The sequence below is a fragment of the Camelus dromedarius genome, chromosome 9, assembly GCF_036321535.1.
Source record: "Camelus dromedarius isolate mCamDro1 chromosome 9, mCamDro1.pat, whole genome shotgun sequence".
NCBI classification, from domain to species: Eukaryota; Metazoa; Chordata; class Mammalia; order Artiodactyla; family Camelidae; genus Camelus; species Camelus dromedarius.
This window is the reverse complement of record NC_087444.1, coordinates 44,050,340-44,069,737: the sequence shown is the minus strand read 5'-3', so window position 1 is coordinate 44,069,737 and position 19,398 is coordinate 44,050,340. Positions and strand designations below refer to the sequence as shown.

Sequence of the window (19,398 nt, the reverse complement as noted above, 5' to 3'; positions counted from 1 at the left end):
ACTTTGCCTGGATCCTTGGGGACTCTGTGATGGTGGACCCTATTGTGTCAAGCTAGGCTGGACTGTTTGTTCTCTGTGTGTGTTTACGGAAGGCCTGAGGTCAAGTGTACCTACTACAGAAGGGGAGCTGGGGGATGGGGCATTCCTGGAGGGGCTCGGTCCCCAAACCGTCTCTCCCAGGCTGGAGTTGTCTGCACTGCCTGTGGTCTTGGCTGCTCCCCCATTTTTCTCTCCTTTTCTTTGGGGGTCTCCCAAAGCGAGGAGAGCATGCATCTCTAGAAACTTGGCCAGCACCAGCTCTGCAAGTTCTCTAGGCTGAGACCCAGATCCATGTCTTGGTTCTACCAGCCGGGATCTTGGAACAGATAGCCCTTCCCAAGTCTCAGTTTCCTGATCTGTAAAATGGCAAAACAGTAGGATTTGCTTCATATGGTAATTCTGAGGATTTCATGTGATAGCGTAGATGGTGCCCTAGTCCAGTTCTCTTGCCTCTCAGAGGCTCTTGGGGACCGGGTTAGGTCCTGGCTGTGAGGAGGGAAGTTTTCTGGGTGGGGTTTCAGTCTTCCCGGAAAGGAAATTTCATGCTCTAAGAATTTCCTGTCAAAGTGCTCTGGAGGTTGAGCTGGCTGTGGGGGCCATGAAGGGGTGGCATGGAGGGTGGGAGGGAAGGTGTAGGAGCAGGGATCTGTGACAGGCCCAGGGGGTTGTGTTAGGGGCAGCCATGAGCTGGTCAGGAAGTATCCAGAGATACTTAGCTGATACCTGTGGCGCCTGCCATGTGCCTAGTCCTGTTCTAAGTCCTCTGCAGGTATCAGTTCATTTAATTCTCACAACAACCCTTGGGGTAGGCTCAATTTTTTTTCCTATTTACAGATGAAGAAAGTGAGGCCCATAGAGGATGAGTAACTAGCCCAAGGACACACAGCTAGTGAGTAGGGGAACTGAGATTTGAACCCAGACAGTCTGGGTGCAAAGTCCATTCTACGAAAGGTGGGTTCACAGAAGCCAGGCAGCCCCTTCCCCTCAAATCCCAAGAATGTCAGTAGGGTTAGAGCTCTTCACCTTGGAGCGAGCAGTCAGGGAAGAGGGGGGATGAGCCAGCAATGTCAGGCCACATCGTAGATCCCTGCCTGTTGGAACCATGACATTTCATAGTGGTACAGCCTCCAGTGATGGGGAGCTCACTCCCTGTCTCTGCCTTTTTGCTCTCAAAGGTCAATCCAGCAGTATTGACAAAAGCCCTCTGATAATTCTGCCCTGTCCTGGGCCCTGTCTACTGACAGTGGTAGCTTACTTTGAAGGTCAGTGAGCCAGACAGATACATGGATTCTGGCCAGCTCCATCCTTGCTTGCTGTGTGATGTCAGGAAGTCATTGGCCCTCTCTAGGCCTTGAATCCAAATGCTATAAGATGGAGAATTGGGGCCAAATTCTATAAGTGATCTGCAAGCTAAGAGCTTACAAGTATAGAGCAGGGATCACAGCCACCTAGGGGAGGTGACATTTGGATTGGGGATCAGAGGAAGACAGTGACAGAGACTGATAGAAAGGAGAAGGAAAGAGAAGGGGTCCAGAAGAGACATGTCTCTGTTACCAGATGCTGGGTTTCCTTCCTCTGGTCAGGGTGGTAGTTTCAAAAGGAACCAGAATGGTAGACACGGCTTCAGAAAGATCCTCAGTGTTCTCCTTACTTGCAGGAAGTAATAAATCCTTCCTTCTCCTGAAACAAAACAAAACAAAATGAGCTGAAATGCCCAGAGAGGATGCAGAATAAAACGTTAAAAATCACAACCTAGGAAACAGTGGCCATTCCCCAAAATACTTTCACATCCTTCTTCTAAGGAGTCCTGTGATGCCCACCAGGGCAGGATGATGAGCCCAACTGACTGGACTGACTAGGTTCAAGAAATTGGGGTTCCATTATACATGGTGAGACACAGGAGACTGGCTTTAGCTTGAAGGGGCCAGATTTGTTCAAGGAAGGCCCAGCCCAGGAAGGAGACGGTGACTTTTGCCTCTGCCACCCCTCCATTTAATGCTGCCCTCAAATATTCTGTCTAAAAGCCTCTTCTTCCTGGAAGCCCTTCTTGTTTTCCTCCCAAAGTCAAACTCCTCACATGACCCAGGTTGCCAGGCTTCCTTTTGTCTGGCTTTTGACAGATGACTGCATATGTCACTATGGCCATATGCAGTTCCCCACAGGATGAGGATGCCTGTTTGTAACCACCAGCACCCAGCTTGGTCATGGGCCCAGCTGGCAGTGGAGAGATGCTCTAAGTACCAGCACACAGGTTCTCTGCCAGGCACTGCAGTCCTCACCAGGCAGGGAGAAAGCCGTTGACCTCTGAGGTAATCTTGGGCAAGTCATTTGACTCCTTGGACCTCAGGTTCCCCATCTGTGAAATGGGCCAACAATAGGGCCTAATTCACAGGGTATGTCTGAAGATTAATACAGGTGCAGGAGTGAGAGGAGTAGGTCAGCACAGTCTGGCAGACAGTAGGTGCTCAGCTTGGAAGGCCCATTCTACACCAGAATGGGGCTGAGGGGAACTGGACCTTCCTCAACTTGGGCGATGCTATGTCTCCCTGCCAGACTGGGACGTCCGTCTGCCCTCTCCAGCTGCCCTGGGAACTGGCTCCCCCTGGTGGCCATAATGAGAAGTTCCTTTTCTCCGTAAGCCCTGTAGAGGGTGCTGTTGCTGCGCTGATCCTTTATTCCATTTCCCTCACTGTCCACCCTCCCAGCAACCTCCATGCACACTAGGCCCTGTGCACAGAGGTGGATCTGGAGCTCCTGGGCTGGCTGAGGAGGGAGGCACCTGCACCTCTGAGAGGAGGCTAACGGGGCCCTGGCTAGTGGCAGGAACTGAAGGAGGCTGGGACTGACTGTAGAGGGAGTTGAGAAAGGCTTCCTGAAGGAGGTGTCCTCTGAGCTGGGTCTTAGGGATAATGATGGTGAGCTTCTTGGAGAAGAGCCCTGAGAGCCCTCTTTTTCCTGTGTCTTCTGCAGGCCTGGAGGGGGCAGGGTGGTGGGAGTGGCTCCTGGTGGTGCTGCAGAGCCCCCCACCCTCCAAATTCTAGCCTGATGACCCCATCACTGCTGGGTCCAGAGGGAGGTACTATAATTAGTCCTGTCTTCCGTGACTTACACAGGGTCATACAGCAAGTGAGAGGTGGAGCCAACACTTGAATTCAGCTACTGCCTCTTGATGCTCAGCTCTGGCAGCTCTGGGGAAGTCCATGGACTGTTTCCATACTTGCCTCCCCACCTCACATCCCACGTCGATGCCATGCTGGCATCGCCCTCTGCAGGGCTGACACAACCACCCTTTGGGTCAGGCCCCCTCCTAACACTCCTGGCCTCTTTCAGGTGGTGACGTCTCAGGGTGACTTCGGGGAGGAAGATGGCTGCCCTAGTGCTGCTGCAGACGGCACTGTGCCTGCTGGGTCTGCTCCTGGTCCAAGGTAGGCTTTCCTGGAGGGGTGTTGAGACTGTGTGTGTTGTGATTTATGTAAAAATGCTCCCATGTTTAGAACAGCTGCCAGCACATCTACTAACTGCTTTGGGCAGACCCAGGCCTGCAGACAGAGTTTAGCAAGGGGATAGTACCTTAGAAAAAAGAAAAAGGTACCCCTTCTTTCTGGCAGATGCAGCCCCACAGTGCACAGCTTGAGGTGGGGACCATGGGCTGGATTTTTGCCCCGTTCACCTCTGCAGCCAGAACATCTTTGCACAGTGCACAGTCTGCACAACTGTCTGTGGCAGGCATGGCCTCATTAAATATTTTATTGTTATTTACAATATTATTTTGCCTTTGAAATCATTTTTGTTCTTTTCACATTTTGAAGCCAACAACCTTTGAGCAGGGTAGACTCACATTTTTGTAGATCCTTTGAGGAATAAGCCCTTGGAATATGTGTGGGTCCCAGGCACTGGGCTCCTGTGTTCTGGGCCCAGGGCCTGCCCCATCCCATGCTGCTAGCTGGCCCCCACCCCAGAGTCCCATCTACAGTCTCTGCCTCCTCAGGTGCCCGTGGCGGGAGCCTCCGGGAAGACTTCAGCTTCTGTGGCCAGCGGAACCAGACGCAGAACAGCAGCCTCCATTATAAGCAGACGTCCAAGCATCACATCTCCATCGAGAACTCGCAGGAGGCCCTCACCATCCACGCACCCTTCCATGGCGTCCATCCAGCTTCTTGGCAGTTCCCTCACCCCAGGGGCCTCTACCACTTCTGCCTCTACTGGAACCGCCATGCTGGGAAATTGCATCTTCGCTATGGCAAGAATGACTTCGTGCTGAGTAACCAGGCCTCTGACCTCCTGTGCTTCCGGCATCAAGAGGAGACCCCAGCCCATGGGCCCCCACTGTTTGCCACCTCTGTCAGCTCCTGGTGGAGGCCCCAGAACACCAGTCTGCCCAGTGCTGCTGGCTTCGTCTTCTCCTTCCACGGTAAGGCAACTTCCAGGCAGAAGTAACAGCTTAGCCAAAGACTTGGATGCTGGGAAGGCAAAATGCATGGCAGGCTTAGAGCAGACCGGGTCTGAATGTCATGTCAAAGAGCGGGGCTGTGTTCACTGGCAGTGGGGAGCCAGTGAAGGTGTCTGAGAACAGAAGAGAGTGATGCAAGGTGTGCTTCAAGGAGGTTTGTGGGAAGGTAGAGGTGAGGGTGGAGGGGTGAAGTCTTACCCAGAGGCTGCAGCGAAGGTCCGGGTGAAGGAAGATGAGTAAAGAGCAAGGTAGGAGCAGAGAGAATGGAGAGACAGGACTGAAGGTCAGGAACCAGAGGAAAAATTCTGCTTTATCAGCATCATCTAGATTGTTTATCCCCATTTCAGAGGAGGAGACTGAGGCACAAAGTTGCACAGCTGTTTAAGTGAGGGAGCCAGGATTTGAACCCAGCAGCTGATTGGCGTAGGGGACTTAGGGAGAGCAAGAGAAACCAAAGGTCAGGAAGTGGCGAGGCTGACACTGAATTGTGCAGACTGTGTGTTCGGCCTGGGAAGGGACAGGTTTGATGTGGCTGCTGCCTCCTATTCAGTGCTGAATGGGGACGGGGGGAGAGGGTGGCCAGAAGGAACTGGAGGCTTTCTTCAGGGTCTAGGATTTCCCTGATTCTGGTTCCTTTCAGGGAGCTACAGTTTGGGGTGGGGCTGCCAGGGTTGGGGGCACAGGCCTTTGAATAGATTAGCAGCTCTGGGCCCATGCAAATGCTAGGGGATGGCAGCCGCAGGCCCAGGTGCTGTCCAGTGCCGCAGACAGGGGCCGGGGCAGTAGACAGGGCTCCTGCTCCCAGGCTGGGATTCTTCCCCAACCTGGGAGGGTTTAGGGCAAAGTCAGGCACAGCTGCAAATTGAGTCTTAAAGAACAGATCTGGCCTGGTCTTATTTGGCCTGTAGAGAGTTTTTTAAAAACATGACCAGGGCTTTTAATGACCTAAAAATCAGGCTTTCTGCCTTATAAATTCAGATGAGGCTACAGGGCCTGCCTTCCTTGATGGCACAGGGCATGGCTCCTTCCCACATGTCCCTCTCCCTATCTGCCTACCTCATCTGAGTCCTGTCTGATCCCTGGAGGTGCCTGAGTCTGCAGCCCTTGGGTGCAGGGTACCTGGATGGAGGGTCTGGAGCCACTGCACAAGCCTCCCACCTGCCAGACCCTCCTGAAGGGGGCCTGCCTGACCCTGTCCCCAGGGAGCTGGCCCCCCGCCCCACTCCTTGTGTATAGTCAGAAGGATGCCTGGGTAGGTGTGTCCCAGCCCACCCTGCTGAGGCTAGAGTTGCTGAGGGTTCCGTGTGACAGAGCACTGTCCAGCTGGCTGCATCTCTGAGTGACTTGGGGGAGTACCCCCACCTCTTGGAGCCTTAGTTTCCTGTCCTGTAAAATGGGGGTAGAAGCTTTCAGAGTCACAGAGGATTAAATGGAAGTACAATGAACGTGGCCTGGCACCTCATTCAACAGCCTTAGGTGGGTGTGTCTGTCCCTTTCCCCCAGATCCTCCCCTGAAGGCCTCCCACAATGCCTCGGTGGACATATGTGAGCTGAAGAAGGATCTCCAGCTGCTCAGCCAGCTTCTGAAGCATCCCCGGAAGACCTCAAGGAAGCTGCCGTTCACCCCCACGGGCCAGTAAGTGTGGTTCCTGGCGTGTGAAGGGTGAGGAGGAGGTGTGTCCCAGACCTGGGCAGGGCAGGGACCTGGGGTGGGAGGCCAGTTGGAGACCCTCCCCTGGGCCTGGAATGCTCTTTTCTTTCCATCTCCTCTTGGAGGAAATAGGGCCCCTGCAGGCCAAGCACCTCACCTGCCTGAGTCAGTAAAAACAAGTCACACCCGCCAGCCCAGGACAGCTGCACCCAAGCCCTCTTCTCCACCAGTAAAGGGAAAAGGATTGGCCCATTTTAGAGTTCAGCAGACTGAGGCTCACAGATGGGTGGGGCTGCTCTGTGGGGCAAAGTGGGTTGGTCCAGGCAGACCTGGGCCCAGAACCTGGTGGCTGATTCCAAGGATAGCTCCCCACCCACTCCTTTCCTGTTTGCGCTGATGTTCCAGCTTCCTTCACCCCCACCCCCGCAGGTCATTCTGTCTGTTCCATGCTCATTGGGCTGTTTTTCTCTCTTGCCCCATCTCTTTCTCTCCCCTGACCCTCTTTCCTGTGCATCTGCCTGAATCTCTCCTCTCCCTTGGTCTACCTGCCCCAATCCAGGCCACTCCCTTCCCCCAACCCCCTCCTGCCCCAGCAGTCACCTGCCCTCTCTCCCCACTGCCAGGCAGCTGCAGAACCTGGAGTCAAAGCTGACCTCTGTGAGGTTCACAGGGGACACGGTGTCCTTCGAGGAGGATCGGATCAACGCCACAGTGTGGAAGCTCCAGCCCACGGCCAGCCTCCAGGACCTGCATATCCACTCCCGGCAGGAGGTCAGGGGTCAGGATCAGCGGCCACAGCAGGAAGCAGATGGGGAGGCTGTGAGGGCTCCTCTCGCCCCTCCCTGGGGCCTCTGGGAGCCAGATGTGTGCTGACAAGGAAGGCCTGAGGCCCAAGGAGTACCCTTAGTCAGTAGCTACCCCATGGCACTGAGGACCCTTCCTGGCATGGTGGTGGGGACAGAGGTGGGGAAGGACCTGGCCCTTGTTGAGGGGCTCCTGTGGCACATCCATGTGGACAGAAGACCAGCACCAAAATACCTGTGCTGCACCCCAGTCCTGAGCCTGCCCCTTGGTGGGCCTGGGTAGCTGGGTGCTACCCACGTTACCCTTTTCTATCCCAGTGCACCAGGATGCCATAGGCAGTTGGTATCTGAAGCCCAGACCACAGAATACCCCATGATTCTCCCAGGCCTGTTTGCCCCTGGGCCCTGGGCTCTATCCATAAGGCTCCCCAGCCAGCATTGGTGCCAAGGAAAGGAGGGGTGAGAAGGGCTATAATGAGTCAGGCCTGACTTCCTGAAGGAGGTAGGCTCAGAGATGGCAGCATCCAGGAAGGCATGTGCTAGGGTATGTGGAGGGGATCTGGAGGTCCACCTCTGGCTGAGCCCAGTGGGATCATGGTCTGCAGGAGGAGCAGAGTGAGATCCTGGAGTACTCAGTGCTGCTGCCCCGGGCACTCTTCCAGAAGACCAAAGGCCGGAGGGAGGAGGCTGAAAAGAGACTCCTCCTGGTGGACTTCAGCAGCCAAACCCTGTTCCAGGTATGGGGCTCTCATCCTCATACCCTCCCTTGGGGAAAGCAGCTTCTGTCTGATGGAGAGATGGAAGGTAGGCATGAAGCCAAACCCCCTCCTCCAAGAGCCAAAGTAAAGTTAGAAATTGGATGGCAGTGTGGGAGATTTAGACCTGCGAGAGGTCTAAATGGTGTTTTCTCACTATGGTGTAAATGACTACCCATGCAAGAAATGCTTCCAGAGGGAGACACAGAATTTTAAAGCAATGTGCCGGGCAGAGACAGGAATCTAGAGGGCCTAGGGAACTTCTGGGCTTTTCTTCTCAGTCCTGAGCCCCATCCCTACTCTCTCCTCCCACTCCGTACATCTAGGACAAGAATTCCAGCCAAGTCTTGGGTGAGAAGGTCTTGGGTATTGTTGTGCAGAACACCAAAGTGGCCAACCTGTCAGACCCTGTGGTACTCACCTTCCAGCACCAACCACAGCCGGTGAGTGTGAGCAAAGCGACCAAGGGGACGAGGGTCCCTATTTGTCCCCATTCTCCTCTCTCTTCTGAATCACTTGTCTTTAACAAAATGATTGACTGGCTGAGGGCATCAGCCAGTCAGGTCCAAATAGGGTGGTGGCCTGACACTGACTCCCTCAGCCTGACCCGTAAAGGAGTGGACTGTCCTGAGATCCACTTCTATTTCTTCTCCCTACAGAAGAATGTGACTCTACAATGTGTATTCTGGGTTGAAGACCTGACATGTGAGTGTGGAGTGGTCACTGAGCTGGGCAAGTACCTGGAGGAGGAGAAGAAAGGGGGTCTTGGAAAGTAGGGGAGATGGGGTTAATCAAAGAGGGCTTCCTGGAGAAAAGTGGGCTTTGAAGAGCAAGTGGTGGTGGACTAGGGATCTGCCCAGGGCAGGAAAGGCTGGGAAGAGGGACACAGTCACGCATTTGTGAGGTACAGTGGGGTGCTGTGGTGCTGGGCTTGTCTCAGAGCCCAATGCTGATGCCTCCTCAGCGAGCAGCCCAGGGAGCTGGAGCGATGCTGGGTGTGAGACCATCAGGAAAGAGACACAGACGTCCTGCCTCTGCAACCACCTGACCTACTTTGCAGTGCTGATGGTGCGTGGCCCCCCACCCCTCCCCATAGCCATACACAGGCCAGGTTCTTGCTTTGTGCCAGCCACTTTTCACATATGTCATTCATTCCTCACAAGCCCCAAGGTGGCTCCTGTTGTGGTCCCATTTTGTAGATAGGGAACCTGAAGCTCAGAGAGGTTAAGCAATTTACCCAAGGTCACACAGCTAGTAGTAAGTAAAAGAGCTGCTCTCTGAGGCCCTTGCTCCTTATTCCCAAATTTTGGTACATGATAAAAATGCAAATTCCTGGCCCTAACCTAGGATTCTGATTCCACAGGGCTAGGGTGGGGCCAGAAGTATGTTTCAAAAGAGCCCTGGAGGAAATGCCATGGCCCAGTATGGAGGCCCTTGTGGTGGACTTCAGTGCCCCCAAATCTCAGAAGCTTTGCGTCCTAGGTTTATTCTCCCAGAATCTTAGGACCCCAGCATCTGAGGGACCAAAGTGGTCTTCCAGCTCTCTCTGGGCATGGGGAGCTCACTTTCTCACAGGAGGCTTATTCCTACGTTGAATGTTATAGAAAAATAATTAGTGCCAGGACAGAAAAGGAATTCTCTGGTGGAGGGTTCTTGATCTTGGTGGGATAGAGAACCAATTGATAAGGTGGTAAAAAAAAGGCACTCGTGGGAGCACATTCTGCTCAGTTTGGGGGCAGGAATGGTTCATAGACTCCCAAGGGTCTCCAGGAACCATGAGATAGCCCTCCATCTGGGCAAGCCCTCAGTGTCGATCTGGGGAGCTGAGGCCAGCCCTGACCTGTCTCGTGGGCCCAGGTGGCCTCCGTGGAAGTGGACGCCGTGCACAAGCACTACCTGACCCTCCTCTCCTATGTGGGCTGTGTCATCTCCGCCCTGGCCTGTGTCCTCACCATCGCCGCCTACTTCTGCTCCAGGTAGGCCCTGGAAGGGGGAAGGGAGAGGGGAGAGGAACTTCCATTCCAGCTCCCCAGGCCGGGACCCCCTCACCATGCAGACCCACCCTGGAGGCTGGCCTGACTGAAATTTGTGTGTGGTTGTGGGAGCCCTGGGAGGTGCTGCCAGCTGACCCCTGAGGCCTGCATTTCCTCCTCGGATCTGCGGTGTTTGAGTAACACAGCGTTTACAGTTGATATTAATGGCCAACATTTCAAATTGGGAGAGCTGACATACAATCTAGATTTCTGTCCTTGAATACCCAGTTGTGGAAGCTGGGGGCACATAATAATACGATGGGGTGATAATGATAACGGTCAGCACTTACTGTTCTGAGTGCTTTACGTGTGTGAACTTGGTTCATCCTCACCAGGGCCTGTGAAAGAGCACTCAGAGAGGGTCAGTGACTTGACTGAGGTCACACAGCAGGGATGTAGCAGAAGCAGGCTTGCACCCAAGGAGGCTGGCTCCAGACCCACAAGGCCCCGGTTACCAGAGCTGACTGACAGTGACTGCCCTAGACAGGCAGAGCCTCCAGAATTCTCTCCAGCCCCCATTCCCTGGTGTCTGTTCTGAGGCCTGCCCCCCTGGCTCCATGGAGGCGTGGCACCCCAATCGTTTGGGTGCCTGAGGAGAGAAGGAGCCGCCTTTGGCGGAGTGAAGAACACCTCCACCGCCCTCAGACTGGCTGCATGTGGGGTCTGGATTATCAGCGCTGGGCTTGGCCTAGACTGAGGTGCACACGTAGTTGGAGCCTGGACCTGTTTGGGTGAAGGCGAGACACCCTTAGTTCTAGAATGAAGACACTTGGAGTGCGTTCACTGTCCTTGACAGGGTGGAGGGGAGGGTGGAGCCTGTGGCCACAGCTGTGCACATGGTGGGGCTGGAGTAGGTGATGAGGAGGGACAGCTGGCAGTCTCAGTAGGACTGGGGGTGGGGGCACAAGCCCCCTAACACCCATGGATCACAAAGGTGCCCAAGGACACAGGGATAGGAATACGTAGGGACTGAACATCTTATCTGTGCCAGGTCCTTTGAATCAGTGTAACTGTCACCCCAACGCTGTGAGGGGGGCCATCCTCCCTCCCACTTCACAGATGAGTAAACTGAGGGTGAGGGGGATGGGACCAGTCTCAGGTGGTGCCTCAAGTTAGGAGTTAGGGGCAGGGCAGGGATGGGACTCTAGGATGGTGACCCTGGGGTCTGGGTATTTCTCCTGCGCCCTCTGGGACAGGCAGTGGATAGTGCCAAGCAGAGCAAGTGGGGGGTGAGGGGAGCCGGGGAGGAAAGGCTGACAGTGCCCTGGGCCACATAGAATCCTGGGGTGGGGGTGAGACAGGTGACACAACCTGAGGACATGAGGACACAGGTGCACATACTCTGCACTCACAGATGCACAGTCGTGCAAATAGACAGGCAGGCAGACACAGAACATGGGTGGCCTGCATTCTCCAAAACAGGAAAAAATGCAGTCTTTCCCTTCTGACTCTGGGAGCTCCTGGTTGATTGTAGTGGTTGATTTGTCTTCGGCGCTGTGTCTGGCTGAAGCTGCTGTTAAATGCACACACAGTGCGTGAGCCCCGGGGGCTGGGCACATGGTCAGCACACAAGGACAAGTAGGGAACAATCTGGCTGCAGCCACAGGAGTAGTTTAGGGAGTGTGTGGGGGGCCTGGGAAGGCTGCCTGGAGGAGGAGGAGGAAGAAGAGGAAGAGGAGGGGTGGGCACACCCCCTCCCTCCCTGCCTTCCCACCCTTCCCACCGGAGTGACCTGCCTGCCCCACCCCCACCCTCACCACGCAGGAGGAAGTCTAGGGATTACACCATCAAGGTGCACATGAACCTGCTGCTGGCCGTCTTTCTGCTGGATGTGAGCTTCCTGCTCAGCGAGCCGGTGGCCCTGGCAGGCTCCGAGGCTGCCTGCCGCACCAGTGCCGTCTTCCTGCATTTCTCCCTGCTCGCCTGCCTCTCCTGGATGGGCCTTGAGGGCTACAACCTTTACCGACTTGTGGTCGAGGTCTTTGGCACCTACGTCCCTGGCTACCTGCTCAAGCTGAGCATTGTGGGCTGGGGTAAGTTGGTGGAGGGGATTGATGGGCACCCCCAGACCTGCCTCTCCTTCTTGGCTTCTGGCAGAACATGAGCACTTGGTCCCACTTCTCCACTTACCCCTTTGACCATTCCCTCACTGCTTCCTTCACCCACCCATCCTCAGGGGTTCTTTACCTTGGCTGAGTCAAGGTCCTCTTTAGAAAGATGAGGCAGTGACCCCTGTCCCCAAGAAACACATATTCCCTACATCTCTCACTCCTTTAAAAGTAGGGCTACCATGTATGGATGTTCAGGTTGTGCACTGCTCAAAGGCACCCAGTTGGGGGACAGTCCTCCACTCACCTAGTTCTCGCAGGCTGGTGGTTACCTTACCTGTGGATCCTTATGAACCTAAGATAACAGATCCCATATGGCTCTTGCATTTGTTCTCAGCCAGTAACAAGACAATTTACCTATGGCCCAGACCTCTCTTTTTTCAGACCTGGAGCCCCAGGGACACACACCACAAGTCCTTTTGGACATTGGAAAGGCCCACCAGCCTCCGCATGTCCCTCACCCCAACTTGCTGCTCCTCCTCTATTTCTCATTCAGCCCCTTCTTTGTTCACTTCATTGATTTACATGCAATTCCTTCAGAGTTGGCTCTGTGTCAGGACCCAGGTGTTCGGTAGTGGGCGACCCTTTCTAGGGAGCTCTCAGTCTCCACTTTAGGGCAAGGACAGACATCCTCTTGGGGCATAACTCTAGATGTCCCCCATTGATCTGTCCCCCACCCCAATATCCTGTCTACTCCTCCCATCTCTCCTTGGGACATCCAGCCCCTCAGCAGGGAACTACAGGCCCTTTCTCCTAGGGGCCCCCAGGATGCTGAGAGACCAGGGTAAGGATGGACTTCTTCTATGGGAAACCCAAACTGGAATGAGGAAGGGGAGGGTCCCAGCTTGGAGGATGGGCCCCAGATGGGGCTGGGTGGGCTCGGGGAGCACAGGTCTGAGTGGAGGGCTCACAGAGGATGGGGGAGGGGCAGGACTCAGAGGGTGGGAGATGGAGCTCCATGCTTTGCTGCCCACAGGCTTCCCCATCTTCCTGGTGACGTTGGTGGCACTGGTGGATGTGAACAACTATGGCTCCATCATCCTAGCTGTGCACAGGACTCCAGAGAGTGTCATCTATCCTTCCATGTGAGTGTTGTGTCCATCAGGGGCGGGAGGGTGGGCCTCATGGTGCAGATGTCAGGGAGCAGCCTGGGCCCAGGCCATGCTGACCAAGAGATTCTTGAATGCCAGGCTGCTGGAGGTATTGGCTTGACCTTGATCAGAGCTCTGGTGTAAGGGTGACCCTTCTCTCAAGGAGGATGAGAACAGGCCTGGATCTGCCCCTCACTTGCCAGATGACCTTGCACAGGTCCTCGTCCCTCTCTGGGCCTCAGTCTCCCTACTTGTGAGTGGGAGTATGGGTTAGAGCAGATGAGCTTCCAGCGTGTTCCTCTGCTGCACTCCCCTTTCTCCTCAGGGAGATATGGAAAGACTGAGGCCTGGAGAAGGCAGGGATCCACACCACACTGCTCAGAGGCTCCCAGCCGGGGGATGAGTGGGGCTGAGATCCAGTCCTCCTCCACTCACCTAATTCGCCCAGGCCAGTGGTGGCCTGGCCTGTGTGTCCGCCTGAACCTAGACTAGTATCCAGGGTTTCTGAGCCCCAGGCTAGGAAGGAATCCTTTCCATTGCTTCAGAGTTTTGAAAACTTCAGTCTTTTACATCATGACCTTGTGATTATTGCCTCACTTTGTACCATCTATGTTACTATTTGCTTAATTTTTTTCTTTAAATCATCTGGCTTATTAACTTAAATTTGTTTTTAAAAAATTATATCAACTGTAAATGGAAAACAAGCAATACTTGTCATAAACAATGAGTAGTCATGAAAGCAAACACAAGAACAGGAAAACTCTGGTACTAAATTTTGGATGAATGCAGTGAGCCCAAGGCTGGCTCTCTGTTTAAAAGGGAGACCCCAGCCTTGCACTGAACCCTCATTCCCTTGCCCACAGGTGCTGGATTCGGGACTCCTTGGTCAGCCATGTCACCAACCTGGGCCTCTTCAGCCTGGTGTTTCTGTTCAACATGGCCATGCTGGGCATGATGGTGGTGCAGATCCTGCGGCTGCGTCCGCACACCCAGAAGTGGCCCCACGTGCTGACGCTGCTGGGCCTCAGCCTGGTCCTCGGCCTGCCCTGGGCCTTGGTCTTCTTCTCTTTTGCTTCTGGCACCTTCCAGCTTGTCATCCTCTACTTTTTCAGCATCATCACCTCCTTCCAAGGTATGTGTGGAGAAAATCCCACTCCCTGGCCCTGGCCAGGTGCTCATCCGTGGGGAATAGGGCAGGGAAGAGATGACCCAGGCCACCTGGACGCTTTCCTTCTCTGGGCCTCAGCCTTCTCATTTGTATAATGGGGGCATCCAGGCCACAGTCAACAAGACTTTATTGAGTACCTACTAGTAAGCCCTGGGGCTACAGTTGTGAACTGGCTGGGCAAGGCCCTTGCTTCCACAGAGCTCATTTCCCGGGGGGGGGGGGGGCAGGGAGACCAAGTGTGACAAGCAAGGTCACAGACATCAAAGGGCATCTCGGAGAGGAGGGAAGTGACAGTGGGCCAGGTGATGGACAGTCCAAGCTGGGGTGGGGATACTTTGGGGAGGGTGGCCAGGGAGGCCTCTCCGCATAGGAGACACTTGAAGACAGCAGAAGGATCCAGCCAGGGAGAGATCAGGGCCCTACTCCTCCAAGCGTGGTCCTCGGACCAGCAGCATCCGCATCACCGGGAGCTTGTTAAAAACACAGATGCTGGCCTGACCCACACCTGCTCAGTCAGAATCCTCATTGTGGCAGATGCTCAGGGGATACGTCACAGGCTGAGGAGACCTGGTCTGGGGGAGGAGAGCTCCAGGCAGAGGGAGAAATATGAGCAAAGGTCCTCAGGCTAGAATTAGGCTGTGTGTTGGAAGGAGCAGGGCTAAAGGGTAGTGAATGGGGGAAGAAAGGAGGGAGGTGAGGGGAGAGGGGCAGAGGGGCTGGAGCATGAGGGCCTGGCTTGATGCCAGCAGGGTCCCTTCCTGCTCTACCTGCACCCCTCCATCCCTGCCCCCCACATCACACACATACACACACACCTATCTCTGTGCTTGGCTGTGCTGGGTTGGGAGGAGGACTTGGGTAGGAAAACAGGGAAGGCAAGGCCCCTGTGGGACCCCATGCAATGGAGTGGGGTGTGAGGGAGGTGAGTCTTTGTTTTCCCACCTCCCTCCCAAGTGAAGGGGACTCTGCCAGAATTATAAATGATGCTCACAAATTCACACAAGCATTTACTGAGCTATTAATAAATCACAGTATCATTATTTGGGGAGAAGCAATAGCACAAGGTACTTAAGCAGGTGGCTCCAAAGCCTGACCACTGCTGCTTGACTCCTGTCTCAGCCAAGTCCCCTGATCTCCTTGTGCCTCAGTTTCCTCATTTGTAAAACAGAACAGTAATGACGAGGCCTGACCTCATAGGAACCTGGAGAGCGTAAAGTGAGGTGATGTACAGCAAACTGCCCAGTGCCTGGCACATAGAAGGTGCTCCCAGGGTCACATTGGTGCGGGGGCCCTGTGTAGGGAGGAGGGCAGGAGGAGATCTGGGTCAAGGTGGCTCTGGGAGGGAGTGGGGTTGGGGTGGGGCTGCCCCAGCCTCTGAGGCCTGTGCCCCCTCACTGCCCACAGGCTTCCTCATCTTCCTCTGGTACTGGTCCATGCGCCTGCAGGCCCGGGGCGGGCCCTCCCCTCTGAAGAACAGCTCCGACAGTGCCAGGCTCCCCATCAGCTCCGGCAGCACTTCGTCCAGCCGCATCTAGGCCGCCAGCCCCCTTGCCAGTGTCAGGAAGCAGAGTTGCTCTCCTCACTGCTGCCTGCGGCCTCTGCAGCCAGGCCCAGCCCTTGGCAGGCCAGCCGGAGGCTTGAGAAGGCCCGAGGACCTCGGAGGGATGGAGCTGTTGGCATGACAGCCAGATTCTCAGGCTGGGCCTTCAGAATTGGCCGGGAGACTACTTGGCTCTTGGGTCCGGCTCACAGGGGCTCAAGTGTGGGACCATCCCCCGGCCATCCTAGCCGGGGGCTGAAGCCTGGTCTTAACGTACCACCACTGGACCGGCCCTCACGGCTGGAGGTCGGGAGTCTGCAGGCCTCATACCTTGGAGACTGGTGATGTGCTTGGCCCCATGCCCTTGCCCAGGACAGAAATGTACCATAGCCACTCTGTCTTTGATGGTCACCATGAGGGCACTCTGTAGCCCCTGTCATTTTAACCTAAAGATGGCACGCAAGGAAAATGGCTTGGGGCAGAGCTTTGAGCCAGATCCCTGGAGGAGGAGAGCTCCTTCTCCAGAGCACAGCAGCAGCTCCCCTACCTCTGAGCCCAGGGCCCTCGCCTTTGTCAGCCTCCCAGCATCCCCCCTCCTCTTCCAGGTCCTCCCTTTCTCCCCTAGGACCTCCCTACTCCTCTACTCATAGCCCAGTGTCCCCAGTTCCAATGCTGGATTTTGGGTGGTTGTTCCCGAGATCTGCCTGGTGCCTGCTGTAAAACCTTTATCTACTGTGTGGGCCTTTGCCTGCCCCTGACTCAGGCTTAGTATAGACGCTCTGGGCTGGGCTAGGTCCATCTTTCCATCTGGGCCTCTCTATAAGCTGCATCACCCTTGCCCACCACTGCCAAGCTCACACCTCACAGGAGCCTATGGCCTCTCCCGAAAACCTCTTGTGGCAAGAACTGTGGAACATAGCAGTCCAAATTTGTTTCCACTCCAGCACTCCAAAGACCAAGACACGCCTCTCCTGGTGATAGTGGCTTAGAGCCTGATGGACTCCTAAGAGGTCATCTCAAAACCTTTGCAGACAATCTTGAGCATTTTGCAGCCCATCACAGTTAATTCCTTTGGACACAGATGGCCAGACCTGGTTGTTCCCCTGTAAGTTCATCTAGTGTGGGTGGCATATGTGAGACAAGAACTCTTGGAACTTCAGGCATAGGGTTGAGGGAGCCATCATTCCTGGCTGGGAATCCAGGAAGACTTCCTGCAGGAGGCAGCATTTGATCTGGATCTCAGCCTTAAAGATGGGGAGGATTTTCTTTGTAATTACCAGTTCATTTGTCTTTTGATATTAAAAAGAAGTACATGTCCATTGTAGAGAATTTGGAAACTGTAGAAGAGTACACAGAAGAAAATAAAAATCAACTGTTATCACCTAACCAACTAACACAAACATTTTGGGACATTTCCTTCTGAGATTTTTCTGTGCTTCTATTAAGAATCCCTGATACAAACAACTTGGGGCCAGTCGGGAAACATGAGCAAGAGAAGAGAGCCACATGTGAAAGAAATCTGCTGGAAATGTTATCAGGGCAAGGGGAGGATAAATGGCAACTGGGTGTCAGTGTTGGAGAGGCAATGGGGAGTGGTGGGGTCTGTGGCAAAATGGAGGTTCTAAGACTTACGCGAAGGAAGTGGCTGCTGTTCAGCTCCAGCCAGTCACCACCTTGCAGGGATGATGTAGCCAGACTGCCTGCCTTTTATGAGAAATGAGAAATCTAGGTTGTGCTGATGTAAAATCTCGATTTAAAAATTTTGGCTAATCTAAAAATTTGCTGGTCAAAGAAATCACATTTCTGAGTTCAGCCCTTGGCTGGTCACATGACATATGTAACCAGCTTATTGACCAGTGTGAAGTGAGTGGACTGCAACAATGAAGCGATGGACTTTCTCCCGTCACTCCCTTCAACCTTGTGCCATCAAATCTCCTTTCTCCATCCAGTGACACAGGTGAGGCAGATAGCATAGGTTCCTGTCCCCTTTCAGTTATGAGGGCAGCCTTGTTTGATCATGGCTTTTTGGGTCCAGGTCTAAAGGTCCAGTGCAGGTCTAACCCCAGGCCCACATCTGAGCTTTCTTGCCCCACAGTCTCCTCCCTCCTGTCCCGGCTGCTCTGGGGGCAGGAGGGGTGGGGTGTGCACAGGCTGAGGAGGGAAAGAGGCACCGTCTCTGGAGTGGGACTGGATGGGTGTGAAGCACCTTGGTGGGCAGGGACGGAGTGGCAGTGATGTGACAGGCACGAGTGTGGGATCTTTGAGGACCTGCAAGGACCTCAGCATGTGGGAACCCCTTGCACCCTCCCTTTCTCCCAACCCCTCCTCTGCTTCTCCCATTGGCCTCTGCCTCCACCTTTCTCCCGGTGGCTGGCTTCTCTTATGCCCCAACCCCTGAGGACAGAGGACAAATGGTCCCCACAGTGTCCCGATTGGGCAGCTCACTGGGATCAGAGCCAGCTCCCCTCTCATGCACCTCTCAGTCTCTGCGAGACAGTCCCTCAGATCCCATCACTTGGCTAGACCTGAGGGGGCACCTTCCCCCATCCTCAAGGAGAGAAGGAAAGGACCCAGTCCCCTCCCCCAGGCAGGTAGCACTCCCCTCAAATTCTCCCACTTCAAAGAACACTCTTGAACACCCAGTTTCTATTTTCAAGGCCAACTCAGGTAGTGGGGGCAGGGTCCCTGGTTGGATTCTGTCCTCTGTGACAGGCCCTGCATGGGCCACCCGATGGCTCCGTGGTGCTCCTTGACCCTGAAGGTTCTTAACATGTGCTTCTCTGGGCTGTGGGACTTCGGACAACAGGACCACTATTCCCACCAGAACATGGCCAGGGTTGTGTCTGGAGACATCCTTTTCACTTGGGAAATGGATTGGAATAGCCAGGGGGGTGGATGCTGGCTGGGCCTGGCCAGAGGACTGGAGGCTTTGTGCCTGGAGGCAGGAGTCCACCTGGAGCCCTTTGGATAAGCTAGGGGTGGGAGGGGCAGAAGAGGAAGATATAGTTCTGTTTTCCCTGGAATTTGGGGAAATTCCCAGTGTTCTAAGTGGCTCCAAGCCAGTCCCTGGCCCCTGTGGGGCCCAGATAAGGTGGCCCCACTCTGGCCCTGATTGACCTCCCCTTGCCACTTTCCCAGCCCCTGTCCTGGCTTCCTAGGTGTGCTGTGCACTCTGGGTCCCAGTGTGCAGCTCTCTAGGCCCTCCTTCACAAACAGGCACCTGTGAGCCCCTCTGAGGGCCCAGGTGCCAGGACGGGTCTCCAGTGGTGGGCCTAGTAGGTCCTAGTTCACAAAGCCCTTGTCCACCATCTTGCCTCTCTGTGGCCTGTGGCTGGGAGGGAGGAGGGGCAGGCCCAGTGGTTCCCATCTGCCCTCCCAGCCTTCCCTGCAGAGGAAGAGCCTGGGGCTCCAGGCCAGATTTCCATCTGCTGCCCACACCCCATGAGTGACCCTGACATTCCCTCCTCAACCTTCCCAAGGCCCAGAGGGCCTAGCAGGAGGCTGAGTCCTGTCCAGACACAGTAGGGGAGGAAGGGGAAATAGAGGCCATCGGGGCTGAGCGGGTCCCCAAGGTGGAGCAGGGCAAGCAGATGCTGATGACCATGTACATCCCTGGCGGCGTGCCCTCCACATTCTGACCTCGCAGTGGCCATAGGACCATGCCAAGGGCCCTGACCTCATCCGCATGGCTTCCCTGGGGCCACCAGAGTTGGGGCCTGAGTCATCAGCCCTTCCCCTTCCCGCGTACTGCATCCCGTAT

At 54.9% G+C, this 19,398-nt stretch overlaps 1 protein-coding gene across 10 annotated transcripts in view; it reads left to right on the top strand.

Moving 5' to 3' along the window:
- The window catches only part of ADGRG1 (adhesion G protein-coupled receptor G1), a 39,006-nt gene extending 21,968 nt beyond the window's left edge, over positions 1 to 17,038 (top strand). For all 10 annotated transcript variants that reach the window (XM_010985725.3, XM_064489127.1, XM_010985724.3 and 7 more), the window contains 13 exons: positions 3,370 to 3,464; positions 4,028 to 4,450; positions 5,993 to 6,125; positions 6,764 to 6,911; positions 7,549 to 7,680; positions 8,025 to 8,141; positions 8,358 to 8,403; positions 8,663 to 8,766; positions 9,556 to 9,674; positions 11,496 to 11,764; positions 12,816 to 12,924; positions 13,794 to 14,062; positions 15,503 to 17,038. In XM_010985725.3, coding sequence (XP_010984027.2) covers positions 3,404 to 3,464; positions 4,028 to 4,450; positions 5,993 to 6,125; positions 6,764 to 6,911; positions 7,549 to 7,680; positions 8,025 to 8,141; positions 8,358 to 8,403; positions 8,663 to 8,766; positions 9,556 to 9,674; positions 11,496 to 11,764; positions 12,816 to 12,924; positions 13,794 to 14,062; positions 15,503 to 15,633 — 2,061 coding nt within the window. In that variant the 5' untranslated portion in view covers positions 3,370 to 3,403 and the 3' untranslated portion in view covers positions 15,634 to 17,038. The remainder of the gene's footprint in view (positions 1 to 3,369; positions 3,465 to 4,027; positions 4,451 to 5,992; positions 6,126 to 6,763; positions 6,912 to 7,548; positions 7,681 to 8,024; positions 8,142 to 8,357; positions 8,404 to 8,662; positions 8,767 to 9,555; positions 9,675 to 11,495; positions 11,765 to 12,815; positions 12,925 to 13,793; positions 14,063 to 15,502) is intronic.
- Positions 17,039 to 19,398: the final 2,360 nt, after the last annotated feature.